Source organism: Ictidomys tridecemlineatus, chromosome 10, assembly GCF_052094955.1.
Source record: "Ictidomys tridecemlineatus isolate mIctTri1 chromosome 10, mIctTri1.hap1, whole genome shotgun sequence".
Taxonomy (NCBI): Eukaryota; Metazoa; Chordata; class Mammalia; order Rodentia; family Sciuridae; genus Ictidomys; species Ictidomys tridecemlineatus.
This window is the reverse complement of record NC_135486.1, coordinates 30812436-30834621: the sequence shown is the minus strand read 5'-3', so window position 1 is coordinate 30834621 and position 22186 is coordinate 30812436. Positions and strand designations below refer to the sequence as shown.

The following is a 22186-nucleotide window of genomic DNA, read 5'->3' as shown; positions in this document are numbered from 1 at the left end:
GCAGGAGTCAAGATATTTCCACAATGAGCTGATTACAGAGAAAGCTGCAGCTTCAAAGAGAAGAATTAGCACACAGCATGTTCTTTCAGAAGGAAAATTTAACTGTTTTCAAAACATCTCATTTTATTTTCTTTCAGCTTAAGCATGTCTAGATGGAGAAACTAAGTGGCTTTAATTCTGTAAAGGCTAAATGGTGTGTTTTATTTGATCAAGTCATTCTCCTGCTGAAAATTCTTCAGGGATATTCCATAGCTCTGAGAATAGAAGATGATCAAGTTTCTTAGCATTGCACAGACAAAAATCTACATGATTTGGTTCCTGACTACATTTCTCCATAATTTCCAAAGAATGTGCAGTAGAATACCAATCTTATATTCCTTTGAAGGAAAAGAACCTATTCTACATGTAAAAAATTCAGACTATGCTGCAAATTCTAACTATTCCTAAACTCTACTCTATACCCCCCCCCCCCCACCTCCTACAGAGGAATGACCCTGAGAAGGCTTCAGAGTGATCCGGTTTAACTTTGTTTTACCCATTGCTTACCAAATTAATTTGGCCACTCAATGCCTTTCTTTTCCCCCTTCATCTAAATCTATTTCATAAAAGACACTTTTAAAAATGTTACACTAGCCTTCCTGTCCTCTAGCTTCAGACATAGTGAACTTATTGTTTCTTGAAATTCTTGGGTTTTCTGCAAAATACCATCCTCTTATTAGTACTTTTAGTTAATTTCTACCTGTTTTTATTTTAAAGTTCAACTCCAGTCACCTTTTTTGGTAAGGCTTTCCAGCCACCCCACTCAGTCTAAATCAGATTTCCCTCTGCCTCAGTCCTATAGCAATCTATTCATACTTTTATCAAGGTGCTTAAAATCTGTACTGTAATAGTTGATTTGCTTATATGCCTTCCTACAACAGATAGATTAAAGATCCTCAAGGGCAGGAGAGAGGTTTTCTTTGGCCTTGTAACCTTGATACTTTGTGACTGGCTGTTTCAAAAATTCTTCAAATGGATTATCATGCTTATTAGCATATAAATCTAGAATCCTTACCTTTGGCTGTAAAATCTGGCATTATATAGCTCCTACCTACTCCTTAAACTTCATCTTAGTCTACCATTTCCCTCACTCTGCATTGACTCACAATGCCATCCTTCATTTTCTCCAAAGGATCAAAATGCCTTCCCATCTTAGTGTCTGAAAACTGCACCTAGCTGTTACCTATCCTGAAAATCTTGGTTTGAGCATCACACCCTATGAAAGCCTTCTTCTTTGATCCTCCAGGAGAAGGAAAGTTTTCTAAATCTTCTGTCATACACTGTTATAACTACTCATATTACCTCTTTTATGAAACAGGTTGAGGATCCTTTATCCAAAAGGCACAGGACCAGTGTGACTGAGTTTTGAAAAGTTAATTTAGAATATTTGCATATACATGAGATATCTGAGAGATGGAACTCAAGTCTAAATGTAAAATTATTGTTTCATATACATCTTTCCACATAGCATGAAGGAAATTTTATGCAATATTTTTTAGTGCACTTGTATTTTGACTGCAACCTGTCAGATGAGGTTAGGTATGGAATTTTTTACTTGTGGCATCTTGTTGGTCCTCTAAAAGTTTTAGACACTGGAGCATTTCAGATTAGATTTTTGGATTAAGGAACTGTACTTCTCATAATTTTACTGAAAGTTTTTTGATGGAGGAGATTATAATTAAGCTGAATTTCATATGGACCTTTATAAATGCATCCTGAAGGTAATTTTATGCAATGTATAAAATAATTTTGTGCATGAAACAAAGTTTCATAGTGAGGAGTTTTCCATTTGTCATGTCATGTCAGCACGCAAAACATTTTAAATTTGCAGTATTTCAAATTTGGGATTTTCAGATTAGGGATGCTTAGCCTCTATGTACTATAAGTTTAATCGTTGTTTAACATTTCTTTGTCTTTGTCTCTAGCATATTTTCCAAGGGCTCAGATCATATTTGTTCCTGGAAACTGGCAGATATTCAATGAATATTTTGAAAAGAATAAGTACTAGTATATATGAAGTGCCTCTTTATTTAATGTCTCCCTATTTATCTATTGTGCCATTCCTAAAATGTTCTTATCATGGCCTCTATTAGATACACCATATTTATCTTATAAATCACTAATAGCCTGACTTAATAATTTTATTCATATAGCTACTGCTTCTTGAGGAAATATACCTGGTAATCCTGTGTGGCACAAAGCTTATACTCAATAGATATCTGTGGATAAAACTTCTAAAAGAAAATAAAAAATCTATAGCAAGTGCTCTTATTTATTATAGGTTATAAAATTCCTAGAAGGCAGTAACCATCTAAGTTTCTCTAAAACAATAGTTCATTTAACTAGATCCTTAAAAAAATAGTGTGATAAAAGACCCAATTTCCCCTTCTTTTTAGGGATCATGATCTTAACAAGGAATTTAATTTTTTAAATTTCTCAGCCCAAATTTTTTTAAAGAAAGGTGGTTTTTTTCAGCTAATGAAAAGATTACTTTTGCATTTAGTTTTTAGATGAAACTAATAATACCTGCATTACATCTGAGCTAGTAAATATGTATGCATTAAATATTTGAGGGACTTATTCATATTCTTTGGCTAGCAGTCAAGCAAAGGAGGACAATTCTTCACTCTAAAACTTATTAGCCCAGATAACTAGTTTTCTTCAATTTTCATGTTAAAAAAAATACTATTTTCTAACTCATTTAACATCTTTCTCCCTTTACTTCTCAAAGTGTATTTTAAAACTGGTTTTAAAATGATTAAAAAGTTCAATTCTTATTATGTCCCATAGATGCTTTTTTTTTTTTTTTTTGGTCCTGGGGATTGAATAAACCCAGAGGTATTTTACCACTGAGCTACATCCCCAACACTTTTAATTTTTTATTTTGAGACAGGGTCTCCCTAATTTGCTTAGGGCCTTAAAAGTTGCTGAGACTGGCTTCAAACTTTAGATCCTTCTGCCTCTGCCTCCCAAGTCACTAGGATTATAGACATGTGCTACAGTGCCTGGTTTCTTTTTGTATCTTAAAGATTTTCCACTTTATCCAGCTAGATGATAAGATTTTTGGACTTTTTTTACATGTACATACACAGTCAGTTATAAAATCTCCTGTCTTTGAAATTTAAAATAATATTAAGTCAAACTGAAATCTAAATTTTGATAAGATTTCACTCTTTTCTAATTTTTAAGTAGTTCTGAAATTTCCAAATAGAGAAATTTTCACCTTTCTTTAAAAAAAATTTTTATTTTCTTTTATTCTATGCTTTATACTTCTCCCTTGGTCCCTAAGATTCATAATCCTAACAATTAAGAAGTTCTTTTTAGCTTCTACCTTGAGAATATACAACTGCTCTTTCATAATTTCTTTCTAAAGAAAATGCAGACTAGCCAATGATTATCCTTCTACCATATCATCATATACTGCTCAGTTCCTTTTGTGGTATTATTCTCAAATTCATTAGAAATACATATCCTACCTCTATTCTTCAAGAGTTTTCTCACACTATTACTTGTCTTCCCTGACAGAGAAGTCATTATGAATAACCCAGAACAAAAGATATTTCACTACTCTTCAGGTTTCCCATCACAAAATATAGAAATAATGCCTGACAACTACGTCTCACATGACAAATAGAAAAAAAAATTAACTATACCCATAATAGAATGTTTATGTTAAATAATAAAAAATAATTAAGATCACCACCAAAACCTCCGAGTCAAAAGACAAAACCCAAAATTAAGATCTATTTCCAAAAATTTATTTGTAATTGGGGAAAAGACTTCATACCTACTGCTTTATCTCCTAATTCAAAACAGAGCCCCCGCAAAGCAAAGAGTAACCTAACATACCTCCTCTTCTCCCTGGCTTCCACAGAGGAGTCTGTTCCAGTAGAGGAGAGCACAGTGGCAGCTGTGACCCCATTGGCAGTGCTAGGTGGAGGACGATTGGTGATCACACAGAGCGGGGTGCTACAAGAGACACTCTCTGCTGTCTTCTCTGTTGTAGAGTCAGCCTGGGATTTGTAAGGAGTCCTGAAATCAAGAGAGACATGAGCAGGAGAATGGTCAGCTTGCAATACCGTAAAGCACTGGCTCAGAGACAGGAAGGTTAGAGAGGGCTAACTACAGAATCTTCTTACTCAGATTTTGTTTGTTGATTTGTTAATTCTGAGCTCTTAAATCTTAGAACAGTGTAATTATATGTTTAGTTGGGACGTCCTCTGCCTGAGGACTCACACTTAATTTTATTATTATTATTTTTTTTGTCTGAAATCAAAAAACAAAAACAAAAATTAGCTATATAGTACCAAGCAAGATAGTGACATATGCAAGAGTGCTTTAAATGACTCCTCATTACCATCTGGCCTCCCTCCACACATGCACACAGAGACAGTGTCTTGCTACACAGGAGAAAGACACTAAAGTCACTTACGATATTAGTTTCCACCTGTCCCTCAATTCTTGGCAGTGGGAGTCTTTGTGGTAGTCCTCAGTCTAGATTTGATGACCATCTTCTTGAATTATCCATTTGAGAAATACTCTACAACCTCAGTATGTTTAGTTCTCCCTCACCTAGTTCAGCAACTGCAGTCTCTTTTCATTTAACAAAATGCCTAATTGTCTGTATTCGTAACTGCACAAGGGAGAAATTAAAACAAAAACCGAATAGGAATTCTGTATGTAACCTTAGCTACAGACTTTTCAACAGCAAGCTGTATAATTAAACTCATTTATGTGAAAACAAGATCTTTGTTTCTTAACAAAGAGTTAGGAGCAACCATTGGCTCTCCACCCAAAAAGCTATCATTTGTGATGTCACAGCTTGTTGCTGGGGTAACAGAGATCCAAAATTGATACAGAGATGGCAAAAGCAATGAAAAGCATGAATGTTAAAAATCTGTTTTTCACCCACTCACAATTATTACCAGAAATGTTTATAAGTAGCTATAAGTTCACTTCCAAATAATCAATTATTAGAATAAGCTTAAAAGAAATAATTGGATAAGAATCTATTATGGTACTTAGATACAAATGTAAAAATAGAATACTTTTAAAGATGGAAGTGGTATCTGAAAAATATAAGCTACTTTTCCAGAAGCGTAATTTTTTATTCATTTTCTAATTTGAAAAATTAAAGGTAAATAATTCTCCAAACTTATTAATCTATAGGGAGTACTAATAAAATTAAAAACACATTTATGAAAAATTATAGGCATGGCAGCACACATCTATAGTCCTAGCTATTTGGGAGACTAGCTATCTATAGTTCAGGAGGTCAAGGCCAGTCTGGGCAACACAGTGAGATCCCGTTTCAAAACACAAACAAACAAACAACAATAAAAACCCATTAGGTAAGGTTTTTTTTTTTTTTGTTTTGTTTTTTAGGTTAATAACATATTTTGTTCTCTGCATTTCTTAAGCTGTTGAAATATCAGAGATGTAATTTTATTAAATCATACAACAGGATTTTTACTATTATTTTGAAATGTGATATAATTTCACAAGTAGATAAGAGACTAGGAAAAGCTCTAGAGCAGGAAACAAAGTTGGTACAATGGAGTAGGATAAATTTAGGCTTTGGGTTTAAGGTAATTTACTGTCTGATCTCTTCTTCATCTATAAAATAGGAATAATGATATCTTTACATGCAGGATTCTTGTGATAACTAAACAATGCTACAGAACTCCTAAAATAGTACCTGGGATAAAATATAAATTCACTGGAAACAAAACAGCGACAAAATGGATAAGAGCTTTGAAATGGACAAATCTGCATTCAAATCCTGCTCAGGTCCTCACTAGCTGTGTGATGATGGGCAGATGACTAAGCTTTTGGTCTCCGTTTCCTCATCTATAACTTAATCAACCGTGAAGCTCTTTTTTTCCATGTTTTTTATTGGTGCATTATTTTAATTGTATATAATGGTAGGAGGTATTGTTACATATTCATACATGCACACTACAAAACAATATAATTTGGCAAATAGCACATATACTGGGGAGCTCTTTATGAAACTGTAAATAATATGTGTACTTAAGATGGCTAGTTGACTAAGCCATATCCATTGTTCATTTCTAACAGTACCCCTATATCATTGAGGACAGCAATGTACCTATTAAACATCTATATCTACCAATGTACCTATTAAAGCCTCCCTATAAACTGGAGATATCCAAGGAGATATAAACAGAAAACTAGTAGTTCTGAGAAAGTTTTCGGTTCAGAGGCATTCCATCCCTGCTGCTTCCCTCTTTCCTCCTGCTTCCTCCCTTCATTGCAGCCATAATGGCTAGAGCCCCAGCAGTTATTTTGTTTACTGAGTCAATCCATAGAAATAGATGCCATGATGTAAAGATTAGAGAGTAGAAACACTGAAAAAAATCTGGATCCTTTAATGACTTTAGAGCTATTAGGTTAGCCCTGACTATTTCTGTGCTTCCTACACGAAAAGGATATAAACCTTTATCTTATTTAAGGCACTATTATATGTGAGTAAAGCAAATCTCAATATAATTTGTGTATAGTAACTGAGCCAATGCCTGTCACATAATAAGGTTCAAAAATGATGTCTATATTTACTTTTCCCCAATGTCAGTTCTTAATAGTTAATCAAGTAACCTATCTGTGTTTTGGCTTCTTCATCTATGATGATAATAATTACCATATCTGTATAGTTGGATAATTATGGGGATCCAATAAATTTCCACATAGTTATACAGTATTATTTTTATTAATCAGTCATAAGCCTGTCCCTCCTTATAAATAACTGGATTATTATGAGAACCTAATGAATTTCTACATAATTATACCGTACTATAATAACCTAACATGATCTTATCCTTTCTGGTCAAATTAATAATCACTACTTGTTTTCAGGAAAGAAATCTAGTAAACTGACAAGTATCAATAATCACCACTCTAACTGGTGTTCTTACAACATGTCTTCATTAATAATTTTACATTTTCTTTTGTGTCACCCGTAGGGACAAGACCCACAAAAACTATACCTCAAAAGCAAAAAGGTCTCTGACCACATGAAAAAGATTAAAGAACCATAATTAAAACCACAGCTAAAGTGCTGCCATACTTTCACAATGAAACTCTGCCCATGGAATCCCTTAGATAAACTAGAAACCAAGGAGATACTGTCCCCAAACATTTTAGACAAGCCCGAATCTCTCCTTTCCCACAGCATTCCCGGAAAAACATTCTCATTGGCTGGGAATTTTTAGAAGGCTGTAGGAGGCTTTTGGAATATCAGCTAGCTTTCCTTCTTATCTGGGTTTGTATGCCATCTTCCATCTTCCAAAACAACAAGAAACTTCCACTCATAATTACTAGAAAGTTAAAATATAAGAATATTTTAAATACTTAATTTACTGCAATAGGTATAACCATTAAATTGTACTCAGAACTGGTAAAATTGTTGAGAGATAAAAGCAATCATGTTAAGTTGATCCTTGAATCCCAAATACAATGATACATATCCTATGTTATTCAATAAGCAATGGTTAACTGGCTAAGAAAAGCCAAAACAAAAGCATCTCCATTAAGTTATGGAAATTTTCACAGGAATTCATCTTTCCACCTCAGTGACAAAGTCTCTTTAGTTCAAATCTCATGTGTTTCCAGAAGCATTAACTTTGAAGAATGCAACTCAAATGGCTCCAAGAAGCCTTACCTGCCATGGTGTACAGATGCAGTAGTGTTTGCACTGATTGATGCAGGGCAAGAAGAGGCAGGTTGCCACTGGCTGCCCCGAGAGGTAGATGAACCAATGGTAATGGGTGAGGTAGCAGGAGATGAATTGCGATTGGCTGAAATGTAGGGACTTGTGGGGTCACTACTTCTACCAAATGAAGCACTGCAAAATAGCACACAGTCACTTTCTTCAGGACATGCTGCTCACCCACCATTTCCCAGCACCACCTTCCCACATTCCCAGATTGTTCAATTGAAAGGAATATAGACCAAAGAGAGGGCATGGCAACTGGGAAATGGCGTGCTCAACTCCAGCTGGAGCTGGGACACTGGCAGCAAGCAGGTGATCACCGGAAAGAGTGAAGCAATCATCACTCTTTTTAGAATGATCTTTAGGTAAGTCATCCAAAAGAGTGAAGGAATGTGAAGGAGGGGAGATGATATTTAACAAGGAAAAGCCAGAAAGTAGAATATATGACAAGAGTAGAAGCTCAGAAAGGGTAACAATAGGAAACAGAATAACTCTATTAGAAACAATAAGTCCCAACAAACCCAAGTCAAAAAAGTCATGCAACCCCAAAAGTCTACCTGATATAGAAGCAGCACTGCAAAGCCAAAGTAAGATGAGGGAATTTGGAGAGGTTTTCAAATTTTAAAATAAAAAAGTGGACAGGAGTAAAGAAATTCTGAAAAAAATGCCTTTGAGAACTGCAGTTATTTAATTTAAAGCTAAAATGCCTTTGGAAGGATTTGAAGTTTGAAGTCTAGAAAGTAATGTTGTATGGGAAACAAAAGGCAACTTTTCTTGGTTTCCAGTGAAGATAGGTAAGAACCATCTCAATTGCAGCAAAAAGTTACTTGGGTTAGAATTAAAAAAAAAAATACTTCCTAACTATAATAGTAATGACACACTTGAGGGGGTGATTAAAAAGGGCTATGCAGCCTTCTCTGGAAAAGAGGCTTTTTTGTTGGGTCCCATCCAAATGGATTCCTGCCTACATACAGACAAGAGATGTCATAGAAAAGAAAAGTATACCAAGGCCTGGCACAGCCGGGGAACGAGAAATTCCTGTTTTTCTTTTCTGTTGAAAATGGTGATGGCACAGAATTCTTTCTTCTTGAAAAGATCATAAGAGAAGACTTTATAAAATCAAAAGGTGCCTTAGGGTTACAGAAGATATGCTTTGGAAATCCAAGGTGTGAAGCAAGTTGTACATCTTTTCTCAAAAAGTACTCTCATAATTAAGCACACTTTCCACTCTAAATAGAAGCAGCACTTTCCTTTCTGTTCACTGTAACCTGCCAGACTACATCTATCAAACCAAATGCCACTCAACCCATTTGCTAATGATATGGAGCAAGGAAATCAGCAACCTTGGCACAAAATAACTCCATGCCTGAAAACAAAATAGCAGCTTTGTCCCCTTTCTATATCTAGAGCATTATCTTCTGAGAAAAGTTTTCTTGAATTTGATTTCAACTGTGAGGAATAATAACCTATCTAGGCTTTGCCATTAATACAAATAGCTGATAACCTCACATAGACAGAAACACTTAGTATATACAATAAAGAATCAGTGAAATCACTGACCTGTGCCTGTACAGTTACAAAACTGAACCCTTTCGATTTTGGCTATATCTGTAGAATTAAAGCAGTGTTGTTGTTTTTTTTTATAGCTTATTATTTCCTGTGTTCTGACATTAACTATTTGACAAATCTTCCTGCCAAATGGAAATAAATTTTGATCTCAAACAGCTAATCTGCCCATATGATCTATGGCCAAAGCCTGTTTCTAAGGTAACCAACCAGCCATCTAGGAAACCTAATGAAGGCAGGAAGAGGCAGTTGGAGGGGTTAAGTGGAAGTGAAGAAAGAATTCAAAGTAAGCAGTGAAAAACAGATTCTTCCACATCAGCAGCAAAGTTCAAATTAAAAAATTAATTAAGTATATCTTATAGCTAGCTTAATGGTTCTGGCAAAGGTGCTTTGCTTGCTGGCTAATACGTGGCAAAGAAAATAATTGCAGAAAAGGGAATAGAGATGAGAAAAAAGAAGGAAACCCATGTACCTTCTCTGCACCAAACTTGCGAGTTTCACATCTTGATGGATCTGAGGGCCATTAAAGTCATAAAAAAAAAAAAAAACTCAAGTCCCTAAATTAACAGGCTTTAACATGAAACTTCTTTAATGCAATAGAAAACTGTTCCCATTTCCCACCCTTTACCACCCTACCATGTCCCCCCTTTCCTCCCCACAAAAACATAACATGATGAAAAATACTCTAGTTTTAGAAAGAGAAAAACCAGCTGTTGGACAAGGGTGTTTTAAATTCAGTCTTGCCCAGTGATGACTAGAAGTCACTTCTGATTGAAGATTTCAATAGGACTGAGAAGATAGAGTCTAAAGTCAGATCTTTGGTAAGAATTTGGAATTAGCTTACTTTAATTTAGATATTAAGAAAACAAATTAATTTTAATTTTAAATTAGTCAAGATGTTAATCCCAAGAAATCTAAAAGCAATTTATTTGTTGATTCATTTTTGTGGTGCTAATTGGATATAAAAAGGCATGCAATTATTACCCATATTCCCATAGCCAAGTGAATGAAAAGCATCTCCCAAACCCCTTGTGCCTGGTACCTTTTCAAGTAGGTTGATACATAGGTGGAAGGAGTAATTGTCTGTGGAGTTTCATTTCCCTTTGCTTCATCCTTCCACAGCTGCCGAGTATAGGAGCCACTCCTCACTAGATTAACAGCTGACTCTCTGTAGAAGCATGAAAGAAAAACAATCCAAACACTGATTCCTACCAACAGTTTTGTCCATGATACAATGCACAAGGGGAGAGAAGAGCCAACAGCAAACTGTAACATGGCTAAAGAAACAGATACATCTTTCCAGTGATTCTGTTTTATATATACCTGTTTTCTGTACAGACAAAGGATGACTATTACTGTCTGTTTTCTTCTAATAACTTCAAAGCCAACTAATTTCAACAGGTACCAAATTCCTCATATCAAAGGTCCTTCATCCTTTTGTAAAGAGAAGTCACTTTAGTTCCTTGTTTAAAAAGCACCCTGTAATCAGTCCCCAGTAGTAGGTTACTCATAAGTTAAACAAAGAAGGGACGGGTGAAAAAGACGAAGTCTGCCACCATGGAAAAAGGTTACTACAGAAGGAGAAAGGAAAGGAAGACTTGTTGGGGGCCTCTTTAGCATTATAAATTAAAAGGCATCAAGGAAGGGGCTGTAGTAGGATTTTGGATCCACAGACATTCCATCTTTTGTGGGTGGAGGACCATACTGTGAGAAGAAAGGTTCTAGGTTAGGTTCTGCCCTGAGATGCAGGAGTACTTCAAAATCCCTGTATTGCTTTTAACTGGTGAGGAAGACTTTAAATTTTATCTACTTACAAATTATACATTAACCAAGTAAATAATATTTTTAATGTTTTCTATATGATAAGCAGAGTGCTAGGCACTAGAGGTCTTTGAGCAATCACACAGATATAGACCCTATCTTTATAGAGCCTGCTAGGGGAATAAAACTAACCCACAATTTGGAAGGGCCAGGGAGGATGTCCTACAAACAGTAACATCTAGATGGGCTGGGAAGCATTCTCAGAAGAAGGAACAAATAATTCATAACGTACTAAGGACACCTACAGGAAGAAGGCAGAGGTATAATGGCCACGAGATCATTATGCCCAGAAGAGTTAAAGGAAACCATCTTCTGGTCTGTGCTATGATTACCTGTTCTCCTTTTCTTCAATGTCATTTGTGCTACTGAGCCTCCGGGATGCCAGTGAACTAAAGTAGCTTTTGTTTTCTCTTTCCTGTAAAATAAAAAAAAGCAAAGCACAAGAAAGGTACAATACTGATCCAGCATAAAACAATTTGGCTAAAAAAGCAAGAACTAATCTACCTATATAGTCTTATATCTGGTTCCACACTAATGCCATTGTGAGTGATATTTAAAAAGGTAGCTTTCAAAAGCTTATTCCTATCACTCCATTAAAATCTCATAGGCAGTGAAATAATTCTCATAAGTAAGGATAGACAACGGAAGCACAAATTACACAAAGCAGTAGTCATGCCTTTGAAAAGTCACGGAGCGGGCTAGGGTTGTGGGAGAGCACTTGCCTAGCATGTGTGAGGCACTGGGTTCAATTCTCAGCACCATATATAAATATATTAATAAAATAAAGATCCATAATATCTAAAAAATAAAGATCCATAATATTTAAAAGTCATGGAGCTCTCCTCACTATTCTTAATCAAATAAGTCTATTGAATCGCTAGCATATCTTTTCCTTAAAATGCACAAAAGATATGCTGCAGAATTAATCCAATATGCCTTTCCTCTTCAAGTATTCTCCAGAAGTACAAGACAAAACAAGAGGACTATGATTATAAGGAAGATCTGATCCAGAAGAGGGTACTAAGTGAGCCCTATAAAATCTGGAACCAAATTCGTCCCTGATGAATACATAGAGGAATTATTTATGGTGTTAGCTTGATCATATGTCTATGAATTTAAAAGATTACAAGTGTAAAAATGTTTTTTCTAAATCCTAATGTGCCTGAGCTTCATTAGGATTCAAAGCCCAGCTAAGGAACTTTGCTTCTAAACATCAAAAGAGTGAAGTTTCTGGTATTGATTCAAAAGAACCTTTTGAGCCATATCCAATTTTCTCTGATCCTCTATTTTACTCTAGATAAGAAGGTAAGCAAGAATGAACATATAAGTCAAAAGAAGAAGTATATTTAAAATTTATTTTCTTTTTTGACCAAGAGAATAATAGCAAGCAAACAGCAACTTGATGATACTATCAATGTGTCTGTCTCCTTCCTCAGGTGTTACAGTTCTACATTCCTCTTAGAGAACAGAAAATATTTTCATTATTCCCAGGATTGAATTTTTATGAAAGAAAACTGCTTGGAATTCTCCCACATCCTGCTGGAATTGCACCTTATCTTTGTTGTCCAGCAGAGCAGAGATCCGAGGGCTTGAAGAGGAGCGGTAGATGGAAGAGCCTCGATCCCTTAGGCCTTCTCTAGAATTGGCCACTTCACTCAGCATGTTATGACTGCCAGTTTTTTTGAGTCCCAATCTCCATGAAGAAGGAGATTCATCTTTGGCCTCTTCTGGCTTGTTAAAAAGGCTGGAGGAGAACTAAGAGGGAGGATGCAAAGAAAAGAAAAAAGCAAGGTCCTGATGAGCCTTCTGTTTGAGCCTATTTGCCCTTTCCATGCTTAACAAAGTTCAGTGAAGCAACTAAGGCAGCACCAGAGAACAAACACACGGTGGGCTGTCTGCCAATGTGCCCTCCTCACCTAGAGGACGCTTATCACCTCTCAAGACTCTCTTTCTCCCTAAGCCAGAAATAGCCTCCAATTCTCAGCACAGTTCTCCTCCCTGACAAATTTGTTCTGAGAAATAAAAAACCATTTGCTCTCCTTAACTGACCTGGAGCACCAGGAGGTTGATACAGATGTAGTGAATACAGATGAAGAGGTAGTGATACATCTTCTCTTGACTCACTGGGTAACTGAAAATAAGATATTTCACTTCTTAGGTCTCAACATGCTCATCTGTAAAATGGTGATAATGAGTTTAATTCCTCCATATGATATGTGGAGTTTGAAAACACAAGATGAGCTAATGTGTAAATATGTCTGAAGGTACTTTTGTGATAAGCTGATTTAATACTAATAAAAATATCAGAGGCTCCTCCACACAAATTCTAACTGCCAACTTCAAAAGAACTTATTTGATGTTGGATAGCAGTTCCAAGAATTTTAGATTTCACTGACCACAAAATTTAAAAACTTTAAAGGTCAAAGGTTTCTATCTTTTTTCTTTTGTCTGGAGAGAAAATCTTTCAAAACATGAACAGCTCACCATCACTGTCATTATATTAAAAAGAAGAAGGAATTTTTAATTTTAGAAAAGAAAGTTTCACGCCTGGGGCTGAAGCTCAGTGGTAGAGTACTTGCCTAACACGTGCAAGGCTCTGGGTTCCACCCCTAGCACTGCATAAAAAAAGGAAGCATCATAAAAAGCTTACTTTATCTTTAATTATAAATCAGGGAAAATTCATAGACTAGCATTAGCCCAAAGACCAATTTAGGGTATAATTGGTCTTTGGAACACTACCCAACAGCTCCTTCCTAAGGTCTGGGAAACTTTGCAAGGTCATCTTTACTGCTTGAAATAGTGAAAATGCAGTACAAATGTTAATGCATTCATCTCCAACTCATGCTCAGAGTTTTCTCTTCATTGTCACGTGAGTACATACATTTATATACTCCTTTCTTTTCATAAGTTACCTAATTCTTAGGGAATCTTTCCCCCTTTCACAGTATTATTCAGCAAAGTGGAATCAGTACTGCATGTGTTTGTATTTTTAAAAATTTATTATTTTTCTTTTTGAAAATTAGGAAGTTTAGCTGGGTGCTGTGGTGCACACCTATAATCAGCAACTTGGGAAGCTGAGGCAGGAGGAACAAAAGTCCAAAACCAACCTGGGCAACCTGGTGGAGCCTGTCTCAAAAAAGGACTGGGAATATAGCTCAGTGGGAGAGCACTCATGGGTTCAATTCCCAGTAGAGCAAAAAATTAAAAATGAAATAAAAATAAAAACATAGGAAATCTAGTCACAACTAGAAGCAGTGACAGTATGTGAGGTACAACCAAGTGATTATATTCTATTTGAGGCCTGTGTAATGATTCACAGTGATGTTTCTAGGAATAAATAAGCAGCCAAGACTGGTTCTCTCATTTCCACAAGGACACCAGAAGCCCATCTTTCCAATTCATGAGGAAATAAGATCAATAAGTTAATATCTCCAAAACCACAGTTTTTTCAACAGTTCTATTCCAAAGAATTTGGATCAATTCTTAACTTCAAAACCAATTTTGCACTTTGTAGAGTGGATCATCATTCAGCTCTGTCTCACTGACTAGGAGCCTACAGATTCTTAGTTTGTGTAAAGTTGTAGCAGGAAGTGCTCCTGGAATTTCAACATGTTCTTTCTACTTCTGCCCTTTACCCATTATAAAGTTTAAAGACATGAAAACAAAGTTTTAGAGAGAAGTAGAAAAAAAAGAATAGTCATCAAAGCAATTATTTTTGGATGCCAGATATCTTCCCAAACCTGTCTAAAGTTTATACATAGTTACCTTAACCTTGAATGTGAAAAAAAACAGGAAATGACTTTTAAAAAAAATGTTTTTGGTCCCAGACTATTCTATCCTATGTCATCTTAACCCATCTGTAGCCATATTTGGTGATGGTTTTACAAAAAGTATTTTTGGCAGTGTTATGCACTGATTCTTTGTGTCCCTACAAAATTCATATATTAAAGCCCTAATCCCCAATATGTCTTATTTGGAGATGGGGCCAGTGAGTAGGTGATAATGGTTAAACAAGGTCAACAGAGTGGGTCTCTCCTCCAACAGGGCTGGTGCCCTTATATGAAGAGGAAGAGACACCAGAGCTCCCTTTCTCTCCACCACGTTAGGACATAGCAAGAAGGTGGCCATCTTCAAGACAGAAGAGTCACATGGCTCATATACTGAATCCAGTATATTGGTCTGGGACTTCTCAGCCTTCAGAACTGTGAGGAATAAATTTCAATTGCTTACATCAACCAGTGTGGTATTTTGTTCTAGGAGAGGACTAAGGCAAAAGTATATCTTTATTGTTTTACAAGAACATATCTTTGAGTCCTTTCTAAATATGAATTATTGCAGGAGGGTGAAATATAATACCCAAACAATTCCAAAGTACTCACTCTCCTAGCAGAAGAGGCAGAGAAGGTATTCTGAGCTGGTGTTGGTATCTGCTCCATGACACTACTCTTGCTTTCAGAGTTGGAATGGTTGACAGTGGCTTCTGGCTTTTTATCTGTTATTTAAGACAAGAGAAGTAACAAGTCCAAGTATGAAAACCATACCTTTGTGTGTCTATGTTCTTTTCTGATAACAGAAAAGGCTTGTTATCAGAACAGATTTTAGGGCCATGTAATACTAAACTCAAACTAAGATGAACTCTCCAGCCACTGTGGGCAGAAGAAAATAAACTCAACAATATTCCCATCTTGTTTCTTTGGCAGTGTTATGCACTGATTCTTTATGTAAGCTCCAACTCTAATTTCCAGATGAAAAGTGAAAATTGTTTCTACTTTATCAGTAAAATCATATATAGAATTCATTAGTTACTACTTGGGAAGAATATGTGTTTGGGGGTTGCTTGGCAGGGAAAAAAACAAAAAGTGCAAGATAGACTTTGTTTTCTAGGTAATTATAATCAAAAGAGATAAGACTCTTTACAACGATAATAACACAATGTCATATAAAATTCAGGTACTAAAGTGGTCGATTCAGATCAACAAGTGCTAGAGAATTTCGGAGGAGGCAGATCCTCTGAGGGAAGAAACAGGGAAAATTGCTACTTTAGTCAGGATTCTCTAGAACAGAACCACAGAGGAAGCTGGAAGACAGTACTGACTGACAGGTGGAAGAGGAAGAAGGGGCATGAGTAATGGCTCAGAAATCAAAAGACATACATCTGATGGTCAGCAAAATGGCCAGCCTACCTTAAATAGTGGGAATTCCTATGGTTACAATAGGAAATAAAGGTAAAAAGGGATTGGAGGGTGAGCTACAGAATAATATTATTGCTGAACTCACGAGTGGTCCATATCGGTAGGGTTATCAATCAGAAAGCTTGTCTTTTTATTGCTACAAACTAAATAACTACCACTGTGCCTGTGTCTAGTGAATTATGCACTGATTCTGATTTATGTACTCTGGAAACAACCCCAGAGTAACCTAATCATGAATTATGTGACAATTTTAAGCTATATCCTAACTGTGTGATACTAGAAAAGTATACTTATATTTAAATCTCTATTTTCTCACTGTGTCTTACCTTGTGGGAATTATGATAAAGATTAGAGATTATGTTCTAAAACTGCATAGCTCATTGTCTGGCCATAGTAAATTCCTCATTTTTTAAAAAAATAATGTTATTTTTTTTGAATTATTGTGAATATTCAAGGCATTCTTTAAATACTATCTGAGTATCTGTAGCCCTGAGAAATCCAGCTTACTAGCCAAATGTGACAGACTGTTACTGTAATAGCTCCCAACAAATCATGTCTCGGCGAATCCATACCTTTGTGCAAATCACGTCTCCATGAATCCATACCATTTCTACATTGACTCTGGGCTTAGCCAGGTGATTTGCTATGGCCATGGGAACATTAGCAAATGTGACAAAAGTTAAGTTTGAAAAGTGCCTATACACTGAGCTTTGGCCTTTGACTGCTTTTTGAAGCATCTGCCACATGAAGAAGGAGAAGCTAAGTTGCTTGAAGATAGGAGTCACATGGCTCATTTGCACTAAACATCCTGCCATCTAGGACCTCATCCCTCTAGATGATTCAACAATTGACTATACAAACATGAGTGAACCCAGCATTACCATGAGGAGATACAAATCATACAGCTGAGCCCTTCTGAAACTGCCAATCCGTTGAATTTGGTACACATAAGGTATTCTTGTTTTAAGCCACTAAGTTTGGGGATAGTTTTTACTCAGCAATGAATAATTGATTCACAAAATATTTAAGTCAAATAAATAAAAGCGGAAAAAGAAAAACTCTAATCAAAATGCTTATGTTCACCTCAAAATATAATTAATATCTTTACTACAACATAAGACACATGAAAAATATCATATTAAAAAGTTGTGTCTGTGGGTCTTTAAAATTAGGATAAATGAATTCAACAAGTATTCGTTTAGTACGACACAGGCAATATTTGGAAAGGTTTTGGTATAATGCACTTCCTTGCATTTTCCCCACATATTTATTGAGCACCTTAATAGAATGCCATGTGCTAGGAACTATGGTACATAGCAAGTCGATCAAGAAACATTACTTTCAAGTGCTTCCAAAGCTTGCTGGTGGGGGAAGAGCAGAAAGGAAGAGCAACAAACCAAATAATTCAAATATTAAACATCAGGAAAAAAGTAATACATCAGACATTCAAACAAATAGCTACAGGAATCAGGGGAGGGAAGAAAACCATATATTTATATGGTAGGGCTCCATAAAGAAAAAGTTGATTGGAGCTGGGATTTGGGACATGAGTGAAATTTCAGTTGGCAGAGAACTGCAGAAATGAGTAGGGAAGCTTGCTAGAACCATCTGGCTTCTGCCCACACCAGGCTAGTGAAACTGCTCTCTAGGATTACTAGTGACTTCCTAATTGCTGTGTCATCCTTCAGCTCTCCCTTCTCACTACAGCCCTGGTTTCTGAGGTAGAATGATGCATCCTGGTTTTCCTCAATCACTCTGGTCACACCTTCTTTGCCTCCTTCAGTGATTCTATTTCACTTCCTTCCACTTCACATCCTAAGCACAGTATGTCAAGATTCTTTTTTGTACCTCTTTTCTCTAAAGTCTCTCCCTTAGGGATATCATCCTTTTCTAATTCCATCTTTCACTTCTGTGCAGATAATTTGCACTGGTCCTTTACTATTCTGAGGAGCTCTAGATCAAAACTATATGTGCTATCTATGAAACCTAATTCACCTAACCTCCTATGGTGTCAATTTCTCAATCTAAAAAGTGGTGATAATGATATATACCCCAGAGTGTGATTATGAGGAATAAATAAAAATGTTTAAATGTGTGTTGCAAAGTAAAATGCACTGCAGATGTAAAGTTTTATTACAATTCCCTGAACTAAACATAATCTTTCTTACTAGTGAATACCAATGATTGGATTAATCTCTCTCACATGGCATGTATTTTACTTATGTATATATGCCTTTCTATTCCCCTACTAGACATATTCAAGAAAAAAACATTTAGTGAATGTGAGTGCCTGCCATGTGCCAGGCATTGTGCTGAGACCTGGGGGCATAATAATAAACCCAGTGTTCCCAGCCAAAACAATGAGTACTAGAAGAAAATTAAGAACATGGTGCTAGAGGGATACAAACAGGGGAGCAATACTGTTGGGTGGGAGAACAGAAAAGGGGTCCATTCTTTGCAGATTTCAGTTATCAGAAAAACCTAAAAAATCACCATTTGAATCTGCTAGATCCTAAAGCTCCTAACAGAACTCACTAAACAAGCATCTGAAGGCCTGAAATAAATTTTAAAGTACAAATAAACATTCAACAGCAGGAGAGATCACAGCATGTTTAAAGAAATCAAGCAATATGGTCTGACTACAATATGTCCTTGCCTGTGTGTAGCACTGGAAAGGTCAGCTGGAGATAGATTATGAAAGGCCTTGACAGCCAGGCTACAGAGTTTGGGACTTAGTCCGTAGGCAAAGGTGGAGTGAGGAGATAGTTCTAGGTTTTGAATTAGGTACACAATAGTTATAAGGGTGTTGTAGGTATTTTACTCCAACAGCAGTGTAAAGATGGGCTGCAGGGAATGAGATCTGGGGTGGTGGTACAAATCACAAGCAACGCCAGGAGTTCAAGCAGCTCCCTCCCATTTTTTTTTTAATACCTTAGTAGATATAGCATAGAGCAAGCCCAATATTAATTCCAGGTAATATCTGAAAACTTGGCAATATGTCAATGCTCAATAGCTAATACAAAGGACAAAAAGAAACACATTTATAAATCTTTTTAAGTACTGACACTAGCATTTCCAGAGCAAGCTACACCTGATTAATAATAGAAATCCAAGTCTCAATGAATATAAGGTCATCTCCTATACTGCAAACCTAGCTAGTGTCTGTCTTCTCTATCGCACTGATGAACTCTAACCTCTGGTGACATTCAGTGAGCCTCAGATTGAAACATGAAGACAGGTGATATTCTCCCATGATTGACAGAAACCATATCAGGAAAGCCAGACATCATCAGAAGCTTGGGCCAAGACAACAGAGTAAGTTAAATATCTTCATTATAGGTAGTCCAGCTACAACAGAATTCAGAGGAAAATACAGACTTCATTATAAACTTAATGGGTGGCCTCTTCCCCTCTAACTTGGTTTTCAAGCTGGAAATGTCATTTTTTTTCATGAACTCAAATCTGGAGGGATAATGTGCCAATGAATGCAGGGCATATGTGCAATTAAAATCTTAGCTTACCATTTCTTTCCAATTATCTATGAGAACTATTCTTTGCAGCTGAATTTCTATTCAGTAAAATCCAGCTTATTATTTCTCAATGATTGCCGGCCTTTACAAAACCAAACCTATAGGCTATTTTATAGCTTAATGATCTGACCATGTTCAGCACCTCATTCTCATTTTTAGGGCTCCTGTCTTGTCAATAATAAACTTAAGAATCTCCATATGAGATTACAGTTAGCCTTCCATGGATTCAACTAACCATGGACTGAAAATAATTCAAGAAAAAAAATGTATACATATTGAATATGTACAGACTTTTTCCCCATCATTATTCCCTACAATACAGTGTAACAACCATTTACATAGCATTTATATTACATTGTATATTATAAGTAATTTAGAATTATTTGAAGTACACAGGAGGGTGTGCATAGTTTATAAGCAAATACTGTATCGTTTTAAATAAGGGACTTAAGCATCTAAGAATTTTGATTATCTACAGGGGTCCTAAAACCAATTTCCCAGAATACCTGGGAAGGACTGTACTGTTATCAATGAACGTCATATAGGGCCTGTAAGCCCAATGACTCGGGTGATTGAGGCAAGAGAATCTCAAGTTTAAAGCCAACTTCAGCAACTTAGAAAAAAAAGGGAATGAAGATGTGGCTTGGTGGTTAAACACCCCTGGGTTTAATCCTGACACAAAAAGAAAAAAAAAATGATAAAGATAAGCCAGGCATGGTGGTGCACACCTGTAATCCAAGCTATTCAGGAGGCTGAGACAGAAGGATCACAAATTCAAGGTCAGCCCTGGCAACTTAGTGAGATCCTGTCTGAAAAAATGAAAGGGCAGGAGTTTAAGTTCAGTGTTAGAATGCCCCTGGGTTCAATTCCCAGTATTACCCCTCCACTAAAAAGAATCATAAAGGTAAATATGATATTGTTCCTTTCTTAATCCTCTATTCAGGACCTGAAGGAACCTTATATAATAAGGAGAAGATGGGGGACGAGGGTTGGAGAGGGTGGTCGATTTTAGGATTCTGTTTAGGGAATCAAACTAACCTGAGAACTAAGTACAAATTTTCACCAGTTCATCAAAAGTATTTGACCCAAAGAGACATAGTGACTTTTTGGAATCTGATCTTGATGCTATTTACAAATTCAAGGTTAGGACAGCTGGCTCCCGCACACAGAATTCTCTGTGCACCTTACTACATGGCTGCATAGAAACTGGAAGATATAGTTTAACAGAGCTCACAGCTTTTATAAACAAGCTGTCACTAGCAATTTGATCTCTTTTCTTTGAAAACTAAATTTGCAGTGCCTTGAGGCTTGGCCAGCTTTCTGACAAGCAGTGGAAATGGAGGATCTTTACATTACCTGCCTCCTTCTCAGTTTCTGACTCAGAAGCTTCATCTTCACCTTCCTCTTCCTCTGAACTAGAGCTGCTGGATTCTTTACTTTCTTCCTCCATTTCTTGGGACTTGGGTGTCTCTTCCTCATATAGCATCTTCTCTTTGCTAAATTAAAGACACAAGTTGAATGTAATTCAGAAGTAATGACAAAATAAGGAGAACAAATCTACAGACTATAGTATATAGAGAGGCAATAGTAGAAATATATTTTAATCCTTCTTTATATCTATGTGTTCATCTGAACTCTGAGTTTTTTTTTTTTTTTTGCAGATTAAGGTGTAGTATTGACTCTTGAATATGACTCAAGGAGATCTGGCCTATTCAACATACAGAAAAAAAGGAAACCATGACTTGTGATGATGGGTAGATATAAAAAAACAAAAACTTAACAGATGCTTACTCACAACTTATTACATGCCAGGAATCATGCTAGGCACCAAAACAGTGGTAAACAACAGAACTCACAGTGCATTTATGGGAATAGGTGGGACTAAGAACCCTCAAGCTAGGATAGGAGAAACGCTGCATGCATTCAGTCTTCATTAATTTCTAAGTTTAAAGCACATTCACCTATTCTCAGTGTTTTCCACCCATATCAATGTCGTCTCCCTGTCCCCTAAACTTTTTAACATGTTTGAAGATGATCTGACTAAAACAATTATAGTTTCTTCACCATATAAATTCTCAGGGTCAGTCTGACATATTAGAACACTGCTTGAACCCATTCCTCAAGCCCAAGTATCTTACTTCTTAAAGAGTCCACTCTGCAACTTGCTGTTCAGGTCTGACTCAATGAGTTTATTTCGTGTCTCCTTTTCACTTCGAAGCTGAAAATTGACAAAACAGAGAAAAGGAAAAAAGTTGACTACTGGTGAAAAATCAGCAGTACTAAGAAGAACCCAATGGCACTATCAT

The 22186-nt window shown here is 36.3% G+C and overlaps 1 protein-coding gene across 19 annotated transcripts in view; it reads right to left on the bottom strand.

The window, feature by feature from the left end:
- Positions 1-22186, bottom strand: part of Ppp1r12b (protein phosphatase 1 regulatory subunit 12B) — a 215713-nt gene that overhangs the window by 116364 nt on the left and 77163 nt on the right. For 10 of the 19 annotated variants that reach the window (XR_005730312.2, XR_005730313.2, XM_078022592.1 and 7 more), the window contains exons 7-14: positions 22019-22098; positions 21237-21376; positions 15538-15650; positions 12710-12913; positions 11491-11573; positions 10380-10505; positions 7721-7903; positions 3889-4071 (exon numbers count right to left, since the gene is read on the bottom strand). Coding sequence is in view for 14 of the 19 variants with exons in the window: in XM_078022592.1 (XP_077878718.1) it covers positions 3889-4071; positions 7721-7903; positions 10380-10505; positions 11491-11573; positions 12710-12913; positions 15538-15650; positions 21237-21376; positions 22019-22098 (1112 nt within the window). In the remaining 5 variants the exon portion in view is untranslated. Of the gene's footprint in view, positions 1-3888; positions 4072-4471; positions 4673-7720; positions 7904-9809; positions 9851-10379; positions 10506-10660; positions 10772-11490; positions 11574-12709; positions 12914-15537; positions 15651-21236; positions 21377-22018; positions 22099-22186 lie in introns of those variants that run through there. The other 9 variants (XM_078022596.1, XM_005330336.5, XM_021729860.3 and 6 more) reach the window with 8 other exon arrangements.